Below are 12,800 nucleotides of genomic sequence, written 5' to 3'. Positions count from 1 at the left end.
GAGGGTTTTTATAAAGTTAAAGGGGGATGTCTGGTTTTTAATATGTATCTTTATATACTCTATAAGGGAATTACAGATAGAGGGGATACACTGTTTAGGACTCTTGGTCAGAGTTGGGGCATGTAAAAGGAGCATATCTTGCAATGATCCTGTAATGTCCTGCATTATACAGGCAGCCAATTAAATTGATTAGACAACGTGTAATCTTAATTTGCCCTGCCCCCGTAGAGCCAGATATTTTAATAATGACATTGTGCATACCAGTCTTAATTACTGCACCACTGGAGTAAGATGCAACACCAATCCGCTTTAGTGGAGCTGTCCAAGACTGGTGTAAAAAAGGCAAAAGTCGCTAATTTTTTTTGCATTTAAAGGTGTGGTACTCCAGAACTCTGACAAAAACACCCAAATTAATTGAACCCTTATTGCCAGGATTCACCACAGATTGCAGCTGGTTATGGAAGGTCACAGTAGGGGGGGCACTTTGAGATATATTTATTGTCATGTAACCCTTCTAACTATGGGGATTGCTTGAACTGGAGAATTCTTTATGTTGACAATATCATTGCTTTATTCTATACAACCCTAATTTCTTTTTCAATACCTAAATTCTAAATGAAATGCCATGTTGAATATTTTTATTTTCTTTTTAGGAATAGATCATTCTGAAAACATCACACCGTTTACTACTGATCAACTGCCTGGGACAGCGGAGAATAATGAGACTACGCCGGTGTACATGCTGAACTCGAAGGTGACAATATTGCAAGGAAATTCTACATTAGACCCTCAGTCCAAACCAGGACAAAACAATAGTAGTTATCAGAGGTATGTCTACAATTTTATAAACAATTAGAATCTATGTGTTCCCTAAAGATTATCCTTTATGTCACTGCACAGAGCTTGTAAATTGCTCAGACAGTCTCTGTGTATTAAGGGGTGATACAAGTATTGGCAGATTATAATGCATGCAATCTGGGCTACCGCCCGGGACTCTGAGGGGGCCATGGCCAGATTGCCCTTGTTATAATGCTTTTTTGGCGCTCAGCTGCCAGCGATACAAAGTGGCAGCACAGCTCCAGAGGAGCTCCCGTTGACTCTGCTGTGACGTTCCAGCATGTTGACATCATTAGCTGGCGCTGGCCATCATGATGACATCAGCACACCAGCATGTATGTGGATCACCCGGCAGGGCAGTGGGGATACTCGGTACCGGGCTGGTTCTTAAAGGGTTGTGTCACAGCGGCAGGGACTTAGTCCATGGCCCTAGGCGTCCAATAAAAGTGGAATATTTACAGGGGAAAAATAAAGAGTTGGAATAAAGTGTTTGTGACGCCACCTGGGGTATCTGATTAGAGGTGACCAGCGCTGCAGTGCAGATCCTCTGGGACTGATGGTGTGATGCAGCAGAGTTGGTATAGTTCTCCACAGGCAGAGCTTTTGTCCCAGGGGAGATGAGAGATGTTGTTGAGGGAGATGGTGATAGTGCTAGGCAAGAATTGTAGCAGTGCTGAGTAAGTGACGCAGGAAGAATTCAGAGGACACAGCTGGGTGCAGTTCCAAAGCTTTACTCACAGTTCTAGTGTACACAGGTACAAGCTTGGTGCTGCGTCCTCCAGGTAAGGGATCCAGCAAGCTTCCAGGTAGATGGAGAACACCTTTCCAGCACTCCCTTTAGTGTGTACCTTCCCTGGCCGTCTCACTGTGTTGATTTCTACTCCTCTTCCTTCCCAGCACCTCCCATTCAGTGTCCCAGGCCGGCAGTCACGGACCCTGTCGGGTAACGTCCTCTTTGCATTCCCTTGCTCCCTTATGGCTGCTTTTCTGGAGAAGATAACTGTGGTTGGTGGCTATGGCCCCTAAAGTTGCCACAGCTGTCAGCTTGCTAGCTGAGTTCTGTTGTCCACTCTAATAGGCTAGGGGCCGAGACCCTTCTGCGACCTGATCCCTCCACCTGACGTCCGTCAGCGTGGAACGAGCCCCACGGGTAGCACTTGCTCAACCCATGCTTCTGGGATCCCTTCCCTCTTCAGAGAGCTCCGTTCAGTCTTTCTGTCCATTCCAGCAGCCCCTCCAGACAAGGAGCCGCTGTACAATTCTATTTCTTTCCTCCTTCCCCTATGGGAAGGTTACCTATGCACGTCCTTCCTTGTCTTCCCCTACGGGAAGACTCTTCTAACTTGCCTTCTATCCTGCTCTATCCCTCAAGCCTCATCCACCTCCCAACACCCTTTCTTAGCCAGCAGGGATGAGAGGGGCACCTGCTGTTATAGTGTGTGGTGGGTGCAGGTGTTGTGTCAGAGTCAGGTCAGGTGCCTTCACCTTATATGGAAAGTGGGATACCACACCTCTGGCTGAGGTCCAGTACCTCTGTGGTGACTGAACCCTCAGTGGTGCCACATATGCACTTGCCACAAGTAGAAGTGGTGCCTCGAGGATCAAAGCAGATTGTCAGGGTAACAAGAGCAAAGTGAGTATGTGTTTTTTTTGTAATACGTGTATGGGATGTGTGCATAATTGTTGGGGCTCTGTGAGGGCTAGTATTGTAAATAGGGGACTATGTGGGGGCTCCTATGATATATAGGAGATTAAGTGGAGGTTCATACTGTATATAGGTAGATATGTGGGGGCTCATGCTGTATAGAAATGTAAATGTAGAGGCTCATATTGTATTTAGGGGGCTAAGTCAGGCCTCATACTATATATAGAGGGCTTTGTGAGGGCTCACACTGTATGTAAGAGTTATTTGTAGGCTCATGTTGTATATAGAACTGTTTTGTGTGGACCCATACTGTATTTAAGGAGCTATGTGGGGCTCATACTGTATATAGAAGGCTGTGGGGGGCTTATACCCACTAGGTTTAAGTGCTTATCCGAAAATGTACAACTCTTTTGCACCCCTTTACAAACAGCATGTGATAAGACATGGCAAAAATTTATATTGTGTTGGATTCCTATAACATTCAATAGGACAAAATCTCTGTATCCTTCAGTAGCCATACAGAGGTACAACAGAGGTCCCATGCACTTGTTTTGGTGCTCTTTTATGGCTCATGACCAAAATCCTTTAATTTGTATCTTACCCAATGTATGACAAAACTTTCTCAATCTATTATACTGTATTTATTAACTTGTTAGGTTTTAGTAGTATTATTTATATTTATATTTTTTTTACCTTATAGTTCATAATGATACATACATACGCAAGTAAATGTTATCTCATATTTATTTACATACAGCAATGTTTCTAGCCCAAAGAACCTGATCCTCATTTTGATCCTAGTACTGGCCATTACCTTTGTCATTGGTTTTGCAACATTGATTCCCATTTTAATAAAGGCTCGAAAAAAAAGAGGTAAGAACTAGCAATAATGATTTCATTGACTATTTTATCTGTGGGGCATCTGAATTCTCTCTGTACCAGGCAGTTTCAGCAGGATCAGGGTTGGTGTATAGAGATGAGCAAACCTGATCTTAAAAGTTCGGGGTTCGTACCAGACACTCATTGTCCAGTGCTAAGCTCCGAACAAGGACTACACCCGGAAGTCCATTTTAATTTTAATGTTTGGAGTTCTAGGAGAAGTCCAGAGAGAGAATAAATGTTTTCCAGCTCCAAAGTTCAGGTGCTTATTGTTTTCAATGGTGTTTGGTTCTGGTTCAAGTTCGGGTACAGTTCTGGTACCCGAATCGAACTTTGGACTAAAGTTCGGGTGGGGTTCCAGAACCCAAACTTCCACGAGTTCAGTCATTTCTAGTTGTAAATTATGGCTAGTTCAGATGAGCAAATAATATAGACATGTGCTGTCCGAGTAGAAATTGCACAGCACACTGATCAATGTAATACAATAGAACTGGCCTGATGACAGTTTTTTCACATGGAACAAGTGTGATAACAGTGTTTTTGGATCTTGGATGAATTATCCATGTAGCATCTGATTTTTACAAATACATTGCCATTATTAACCTAGAAAACTGTACTTTATTTGATCATATATAATTCAAACTGTTGGTGTATAAAATCAGATGCCACATAAATGTCATACGGTCATAAAAAACAGACGCACACATATAAAATTTGCATGGCACAAACAAATGAAAAAATTATTTGTTTGGTCCATTTGGAGATCACATCCAATAGAAGTGCAAAATGTCATGATTCAATTCACAATTATTATAGCCGTTGGAAAAAGGCCTCATTGAGATGTCCATGATTCATCAACTTGTGCTTATGGATAAAACATATATCCAATATAGTCCATGTTGCTGTTCACATGTCTGTGTGTTTTTTTTTCAGACGAAGTAGTCCTCAAAAAGAAAAAAAATGGAGATATATCCATTTTTGATCCAAGTCACAGATCAAAATTAAAAGTCTATGGTTCCTTGAAAAATCACAGACAGCATAAATTGTGCATCTGTGTGCTATCTGTTTTTTTAACAATAGTATGTGTAGGAGATCCTTGTAATTTATTTATTTATTTTTTTCATGTGATAAAATCATTGATGAAACTTTGATAAAAATCGGATCCAAAGCACTGATGACAATCGCAGCTTTTATGCGTAACAGAAAAGTCACTGACATCTAAATGAGGTCTTTTAGATGCTGACATACCCGCATCATTTTTGAAGCAAAGATGCTTCAGGAAAAAAATCTACACGCCATATAGAATATAGTGGTGGTTTCGCTTCCAGAAGAATGGATTGGTTATTTACTTTGGCCACTTCATAGCTTTCAATAAAAGAAGTCACAAAAGGAAGAACACATGCACAGCAAGTCATTTCAACATTGTTGTGCATATGATCATTCTTTTTGTAGTTTTTAGTTTTTTCAGTTTCCAGCCTGAATGCACTTGAAAAAAGAAGCAGTGTACACATATCCTAACGGTATGTTATGTCAGTAAACGCTGTAGGTTGGACGCTGCTTACAACCACAGCGTCCAGATGTTACTACAAAGTGGATGGGATTTCATGAAATCCCATGCCCACTATGTGTGTACGGATGCCCCGAGCTTGCCTGCGGAGACGGACAGGCGGCGTGTGTTTCCAGACCGCAACATGTCTATTTATCTTGTGTTGTGGAGACGATCATTCTCCACAAGATAAATATCACCAGTACAATGTATTGGATGCGTTGATTCTGCACGGTTCAATGAACACATGCAGAATCACCTGCATTGAAAAGCCGGCAGCGCTTTGGAAGGAGCAGACATGTGCTGCGTTCAGAGTGCTGCTGGTTTCTGACTGTGTGGACCTTACCAAACTGTGATTGTCACTGGGGTTGCTGTTCCATTTAATGAACTGTCCTTTTTCTTTAAATATACAGACACAATCAATTCTGTTCTCCGCCAAGAAAATTTTTTAATGATAAATGAGGGCTCAGCAAGACAGGAAAATGACGAAGAAGATGAGACGTCAATTGTTGCGCTGATAAGGCACAGTAATAACGGTGGAGAAACAGGTATGCACAGTATGTGTACAACATAAGCAGATACTTGTGCTGCTTATTAATTCTTCACACATCCAGCATGCAAACATGTTCTCAAGAGATTAAAAGTATGCAATATAATGCAAACAAGGGCACAACATACATATAAATATGATCACAATATAAATATGGTAACAAAATCTATTTAAATAAAAGGACATGCAAAGATGGAACGCTCACACACTAGACAGAACGTCCTCTATACATAAACACATAGGGACATTACTATAGGGGATGTTGTACATTCTGTTTCATCTAAGGCGCGAACACTGAGAGGGCACAAAAGTTTAATTTGCCTTCTTTGAAGAGAACAGTATTATAAATAGAGTTGAGAGGATTCATCCACAGGGAATGAAGCTCAAGTTAAATTTCCTGAAATTGGCGGTTTCATTCAAATTCAAAAATTTTTACGTTCGATTCGCAATTCCCCCAAAATAAACTTGCCCAGCACCATTTCCCAAACTGCTGAAAAATCAGAGAGCACCCTAAAGTCATTTTGCATTTCATTGCGGCCCTCATCATAATGCTCTACAGCTATGACATCTTACAGATATAAACTTTGTACAATGGTGGTCACTACCTACCTGGGTTATCACAGATCAGCAGTTCTTAGCGGAGCACAGTTTTTTACGGCCGAGTCAATTTCCATCTCCAGAGTCACTGGGTAATTCTCTCCACTCTGTGGTATGTAAACTCATATGTTCAGCTGTGTCCTCTCTCTCTCCAATAGATTGTAAGCTCTTATGATCAGCAGGGTCCTCGCTCTCCTGTACAGTTTAACTTCTTATGGTCGGTTGGGTGCTTCATATTTCTCGTTTCCACACATATATTGTCCCAGCAATTACAAGCTTTCCAGTATTGAGATTTGCACGAATGTATGCCCAGCAAAACAATTTTTTCGTGAAGTTTTGGTGAAGTCATGGAATTTAAATTTCAAAAGATCCGCTCATCTCTAATTATAAATACAATATATTCATTGCAGACTTTGATTTAGGGCCCAATAAATTCCAGTTATGACAAAATATAGTGAAATTCAGTGTTGCAGGTCTTGAACGAATCATAGACGACAGCCCATTGTTTCCATGTGGATTTTGAAGCAAATTTAGTTTAAGATTCATTTAAGAAACATGCTTCTAATTCTCTTGGATGTGGTTGTTGAAGCAAATCCATTTCAATATCAGTGTATAAAAACTTCATGTTAATATACTCCGAACTTGAAAAAAGTCACCTTCCTAAAGTGTTCATGTGCCACTTTTAAAGGGATATCCCCTTTCACCTATTTTTAATCTGCATTGTTTACATCGGTTGAGCCTCTGACCTCAGTGATCGGCAGCAACGCTGATGACATGACTTCACCATTACAGTTGATCAACAAAGACTGCGTCACTAGTATAGACACAGCGCTGGACCTATGGAGGGTAAGTAAAGCTCAGTTTGTTATTTTACACGTAAAAGAAGCTGTGGGCTAAAATTAGGTGAAAGGGGACAACCCCATTAAGTTAATCAAATAATAGGAGTTTGTGCACCAACACCTCTTGTTGTTCCACTTAGATGTAGCCAGAACAAAGTATATTTTAATGTATTTACTCCAGAAAAGATGCATTAATATTTATAATATTCATTTATATAGCAGTAACATAATCATAGTGATGTACAGCAATTGTCATTAGTCACATCAGTCCCTGTCCCCAACTCTCTAAATTCCTAATTAGCCTAATATGATTTTGGTTTGTGGCTGAATTAAAACCGGGACCCCAGAACTGAATGGTCAAAACAGTTTTAATGATTGTCCCTGATGTAGCTGTTCCTAATGAACCTTCCTTTCTGTTTCATTACACAGCTACAATCAATTCTGTCTTTCTCCAGAAAAATGTTTCAATGATGGATAAAGGCGCAGCGGGAGAGGAAAAAGTTGAAGGAAAGGAGATGAAGGAGCTGACAAATAATGGCAATCTCTTTAGAGAAACAGGTATGTATATAGGCATGGCATATAAGCAGGGACTTAATATTTTCTCAATTTTTTTTTATCCCTGTTACAAAACGGAGTGGCCAGTTAGTTGACAGACTACTGATCTATTAATTCTATATTGGGCTGCTGGGAATAAATGGAGCAGCAGTCAAGTATAAGCACTGCCCTCCAACGGGAATAAAACTTTGCCGTTCTGCCGTTTGGTGCAGATCCCAGTGGTCAGACCCCAGGATCAATATGTGATAACTTGTTTTGATTGAAAATGTCCTTTAACTCTTTAAATTCACTGCAAAAATCAATATTCTAGGAAGTTTAAAAGGAATTACTATTGAAATTCGACTTTGCTGAATCCAAGTACACGCTTAGCACATAGCATTTGAGATGATAGTAATAAGGATTTCTGGATCTGTTTAACACTTCAACACTTGGATCTTAAATCGTTCATCAGATCCAGGTATGGGGCACCAGAAGAATCCATTCTGTACTAAGTCGCCCCATAAACAATAGAAGCATCATTTAGCTGGCAGTTATCTCTCACAACACCTCCATACACAGGAGTTCCCACTCTGCTCTACGAGAGAGCCACTTCCAGACTCCTCTGGTGCCGAATTATCTTGCCAAAAACAAAAGGAGCATTATTTCGAAACCAGACATGCCAGAAGCTTATCACCCCTGATATCAGTGGGAGGCCCCCATACACAGTGCTATCAGATGAATCTGCCAATGTTGGCGGATTTGGTCTACATTACTCTAATATGTATAGGGGGCTTTAACTTTAGTTTTGATAAACCGATGGAGATGATGTCTTTGGAGCATGTTTTTTAGGCAAAGCAATAAGTGAATCCAATATTAAAGAAAACTCACATCTACTTTTTCAGTAATTCTTTTTTCTTTGCAAGCATGGCAGTTGGTTGATATTTTTCCATTTTGCTAGATTTTAAACATGTGTTTCTTGTATTTTAACCTGCTCTGAACTTTGGTGGTCATACAGGGATAGGTTTCAGGACTCCGCTGCTAATACCACCTCGGACCGGTGCAATCATCGGGACCTGAATGGCTCAGGTACCGATGATGATGGTACTGATGATGTTATCCTCATGTTAGCGAGCCCCTGGCTATCTTATCTTCTAGATGTCATGATCATTAAAGTAGTGAGTTCAGCATTTAGAAAGTTTCAAGTTGGAGTGGGCTCCCTTGCTTACCCCATCTGAAACTTCCATGATGCGATTGCGGGAAGTCGAGGGTTGTCATGGCAGCCAGATGTCAAATAATGACCATTGGGTCTGCAAGCTACAGTGACCTATTAGAACCAGACAGAAATAAGGTCTATTGCAAACCTCCAGTAGATTATATATTCAGGATTATGTACTCTAAACAGAACCAGAAAAAGAATAATCCCTAAAAATTAACTTTTAATTCAATCACTAAAAAGCATAATACAGTAAAATTACCTCAATACATAGGGAGGTAGATAAATAGATATAGGGTCAGGTAACCAAATGGTTCAATAATTCACAGACAATAAGGGCCAAAAACTACTTCGCCCTAGCATGCCCTACCAAGACCCTTCCTGACCGCAGAGGTTGGCACCCTAATTGTTGACGATGTGGCGCCCCCGCTCAACGTCGGCGTCCCTAGCAACTCCCTAGACCTCCCTACATATACAAAAATAGGGGACACAAAAAATACCCACACTCACACCCACAATACCGAGAATAGTGGAGAGACAATAATTGTCTCGTGCTAAAAAAAGTGCTAGGTGCTGTAAACTTATCTCGTAGTATAGGACTGTAAACTTATCTCGTAATAGAGGACTGTAAACTTATCTCGTAGTCTAAAAATTCTTAATAATTCACAGAATGGGTATCAGCAGAAAAAATAGAACTTATCTTGTAGTCAAAAAAATTATACTACTCTGCTGAAATAAATCAAACCCATAATAGAAAATCTTAGAAAAAACGTATACGTATATATAAAATTTGGGCGGTGTAGGTGTTAATTTAAAGGGTTAATTCGTTGTTAAAAAATGTGTGGGCTCCCGCAGTAATTTGTCAATGCGGGAGCCCACACATTTTTTAACAACGAATTACCCCTTTAAATTAACACCTACACATCCCAAATTTTACACATCAACCCTCATCTAATTACTAATGAAAGACATACAAAACAAAACATGAAATGAAATGGTTTACTGAATGTAAACCATGTGTCATTTCATGTCGGGTTGGGGAATGATTTCACAAAAGCCGGCAATTTAATTAGCGGCTATTCTGCTATGAAGAACTCTGTGAAATATAAATATATATATATATGTTTGTCTCAATGATATGTATATATATATATATATATATATATATATATATATATATATGTATGTATTATATATGTCTATATCTATTCTTTCGTTTGTGTTATTAAACTTGTCAGTGTGATTTTACTGTATCGCGCACTGAATTGCCGGCTTTTCTAAAGCACACTGGGTGCGTATTTCTCGCAAGTCACATGTGTGGTCCGTGTGTAATGCGTATTTTTAGCACACCCATAGACTTGCATTGGCGTACTACGGGCGTAGTACACTAACAAATCGCAGCATGCTGCGATTGGCACGGACCGTAGAATACGCCAGTGAAATATACGGCTGATGGGAGCTGCCCCATAGAGAATCATTTGTCCGTGTGTAATGCGTGCTTTTAACGCCTCTCACTCGTCCGTATTCCTCGCCAGTGTGACCCCGGCCTTAGTTAAATCATGCACTGCGCATGCTCTAACTATCTTGCTAGTGCCTAGAGATCCGGATGTCGTCATGACGACATCAGGTCACCATGACAACGATCCGGCCCCTGCGATGTTGTCACGGATGTGCTGATCGGAGGTCAGTGGGGGCTGTCGATATAAATCGCAGCGTTTAGGAGGTTAAAGTAATAGGAGCGGTGTGGGCTGGGTGTCAGCTGTCTGAATCAGCTGACACCCAGCGGCAATCGTACACTCACAGCCCGTGTGCGTGCAAAATTGCCATGATGTATCCATACATACAAGGTCAGTAAGTAACTAAATGTATGGATACATCCAAGGCCGTGAAGGGGCTAAAGAGGACCTGTCACCAGATTTCACCTGCATCATTAGGCCTCAGGCACATGTCCGTGTTTAAACATGGACATGAAAAAAGGGTACCACTGTCATGAGTGCTTTGTGTCAGTGTGTCATCATTGTGTCCGTTTTTACCATCAGTGACATCAGCGTTTTTCACAGATAGATAAATAATTAGATTACATAGCTTCCCCTATACTTTGCAGTTTGTCATCAGGGTTTTCTTGTTTTTCATGGATTTTAAAAACACACAGACATGCCAATTTTTTCCGGTATCACGGATAATAAGGGCCAATACAAGTCTATGGGTCAGTGAAAAACACATACAGCACAGGGATGGCCTCCGTGTACAGTCCGTGTGCTGTATGTATTTATCATTACAATGTATATAACACCGGTACCATTTCTTTCACATACGTGTTTAAAACACGGACATGTGAGCGAGTCATTATGGTTTTGTTCAATTTTTTTTTTCCAAAAAATGTTATTTTGAAAACTCAATAGCAAAAGAATAAGCAATTATTGTTAAAAACAATCTGGGAATATTTTTTTGAACTGCCTCTATGAGAAAAATAGCATTGATATTTATGAACACGCAAACGCACTAAAAATGTGTGTTTTTTACTTACAGATTTTTCTCATTTAAAGGGGTTGTCCACTACTTTATATTAACCCCCCAATGTATCCCCCCAGGGCCCCTAATGAATTTTGTAAATACCTTCTGTTGCCAGTACTTCCTGTGAGCAGCTCTATGCTGGCGGCTGAGTTCAGGTCACGTGACTCCCAGGCTGCAACCGCCGCTAATATCCGCTGATGTCACATCAAGTTCCTGACTCTGGAAATTGACGTGACATCATCGGCAGGCATGACCCAGCCTTCACAGACTGCTGTCACTCATCAAGAGTGATTGGGCTGTGGGCGGTGCTGCATCGCACGTCACAGCCCAGTATGGAGCGTGTGCACTGCAGACGGGGCTTTGGGCTGTGCTGTGGGGTGCCGGGGGGTCTGCGGGCTGTGCAGAGGGGTCTATGAGCTGTGCGGGGGGTCTACGGGCTGTGTGGGGGGTCTGCGGGCTGTGCGGAGGGTCTGCTGGCTGTGCGGGGGGTCTGTGGGCTGTATGGGGGGTCTGTAAGCTGTTCGGGGGGGTCTGCGGGCTGTGCGGGGGGCCTACGGGCTGTGCGGGGGGTCTGCGGGCTGTGCGGGGGGTCTGCGGGCTGTGCTGCGGGCTGTACGGGGGGTCTGCTGGCTGTGCCGGGAGGTCTGCGGGCTGTGCTGCGGACTGTGTGGGGGGGACTGTGGGCTGTGCTGCAGGTTGTGCGGGGGTTCTGCGGACTGTGAGGGGGCATCTGCAGGCTGTGCGGCGGGTTGTGCGGGGGGGTCTGTGGGCTGTGCTGGGGTATGTGTGTGTGTGTGTATTTGTGTGCCTGCTACACTGACAGTGAGTGACACATTAGCCAATGATGGGACAGTAGTAATCCCATCATCCGGCTAATGTGCTGAATGTGAAAAAAATAAAAATAAAAAACATACAGAACATACAACATATAACATACAGAACATACATATAACATACAACACATAACATAGAGTACATACTTACCAATCACCTAATTCCCCGAAGCCCTTGTCTCCTTTAATAAAAATAAAATAATAAACCAACCTATACTTACCTTTCCGCCATAGTCCATTTAATAACGAGGGTCCCACGACGATCTCCAGTGTAGAACACTGACATCGGGTGAGAGCCTGAACTCAGGTAACCTCAGTGATGCACTGCCAGAACCATTGTCTCCTGTCAGTTCATCACTGGGAGCCCCTATAGAGCAGTGACATCACCTGATGTCACTGTTCTTTAGGGGAGATCGTCGTGGGACACTCGTTATTAATTGGACTGCGTCAGACAGGGAGTATACAGTTGGTTTATTTTTTTACTTTTTATTATAGGAGACAGAGGGCGTCGTTTGGATCTGGGCGTGCAATAAAAATATGAAAACCGTGTTGTGTTTTATTTCATTAAAATACTTTATTCTTATGTGTGTGTTTTTTAAACCCTTTATTAATAGAAGATTAGTAATGGATAGGCATCTTATTGACGCTTCTCCATTTTTAACTGGGCTTAATGTTACTTTACAAAAGCAAGGTGACATTAACCCCTTATTACCCCATATCCCATCGCTACACGGGAGTTGTAAGAGAGGGGCAAAGTGCCAGAATCTTATAGATGCACCATTTCTGGGGCTGCTGCGGGCTGGTATTTGTAGC

General features: G+C 41.7%; 1 protein-coding gene across 1 annotated transcript in view; it reads left to right on the top strand.

Moving 5' to 3' along the window:
• The window catches only part of LOC141099133 (polymeric immunoglobulin receptor-like), a 181,791-nt gene that overhangs the window by 154,730 nt on the left and 14,261 nt on the right, over positions 1 to 12,800 (top strand). The window contains exons 4-7 of the mRNA XM_073587265.1: positions 654 to 828; positions 3,240 to 3,355; positions 5,321 to 5,455; positions 7,323 to 7,451. Of these exons, the coding sequence (XP_073443366.1) occupies positions 654 to 828; positions 3,240 to 3,355; positions 5,321 to 5,455; positions 7,323 to 7,451 (555 nt within the window). The remainder of the gene's footprint in view (positions 1 to 653; positions 829 to 3,239; positions 3,356 to 5,320; positions 5,456 to 7,322; positions 7,452 to 12,800) is intronic.

This window comes from Dendrobates tinctorius, unplaced genomic scaffold, assembly GCF_039654945.1.
Source record: "Dendrobates tinctorius isolate UK_male_01 unplaced genomic scaffold, ASM3965494v1 ptg000098l, whole genome shotgun sequence".
Lineage (NCBI taxonomy): Eukaryota > Metazoa > Chordata > Amphibia > Anura > Dendrobatidae > Dendrobates > Dendrobates tinctorius.
The sequence above is the reverse complement of the archived record's forward strand: the minus strand, read 5'-3'. Positions and strand labels throughout refer to the sequence as shown.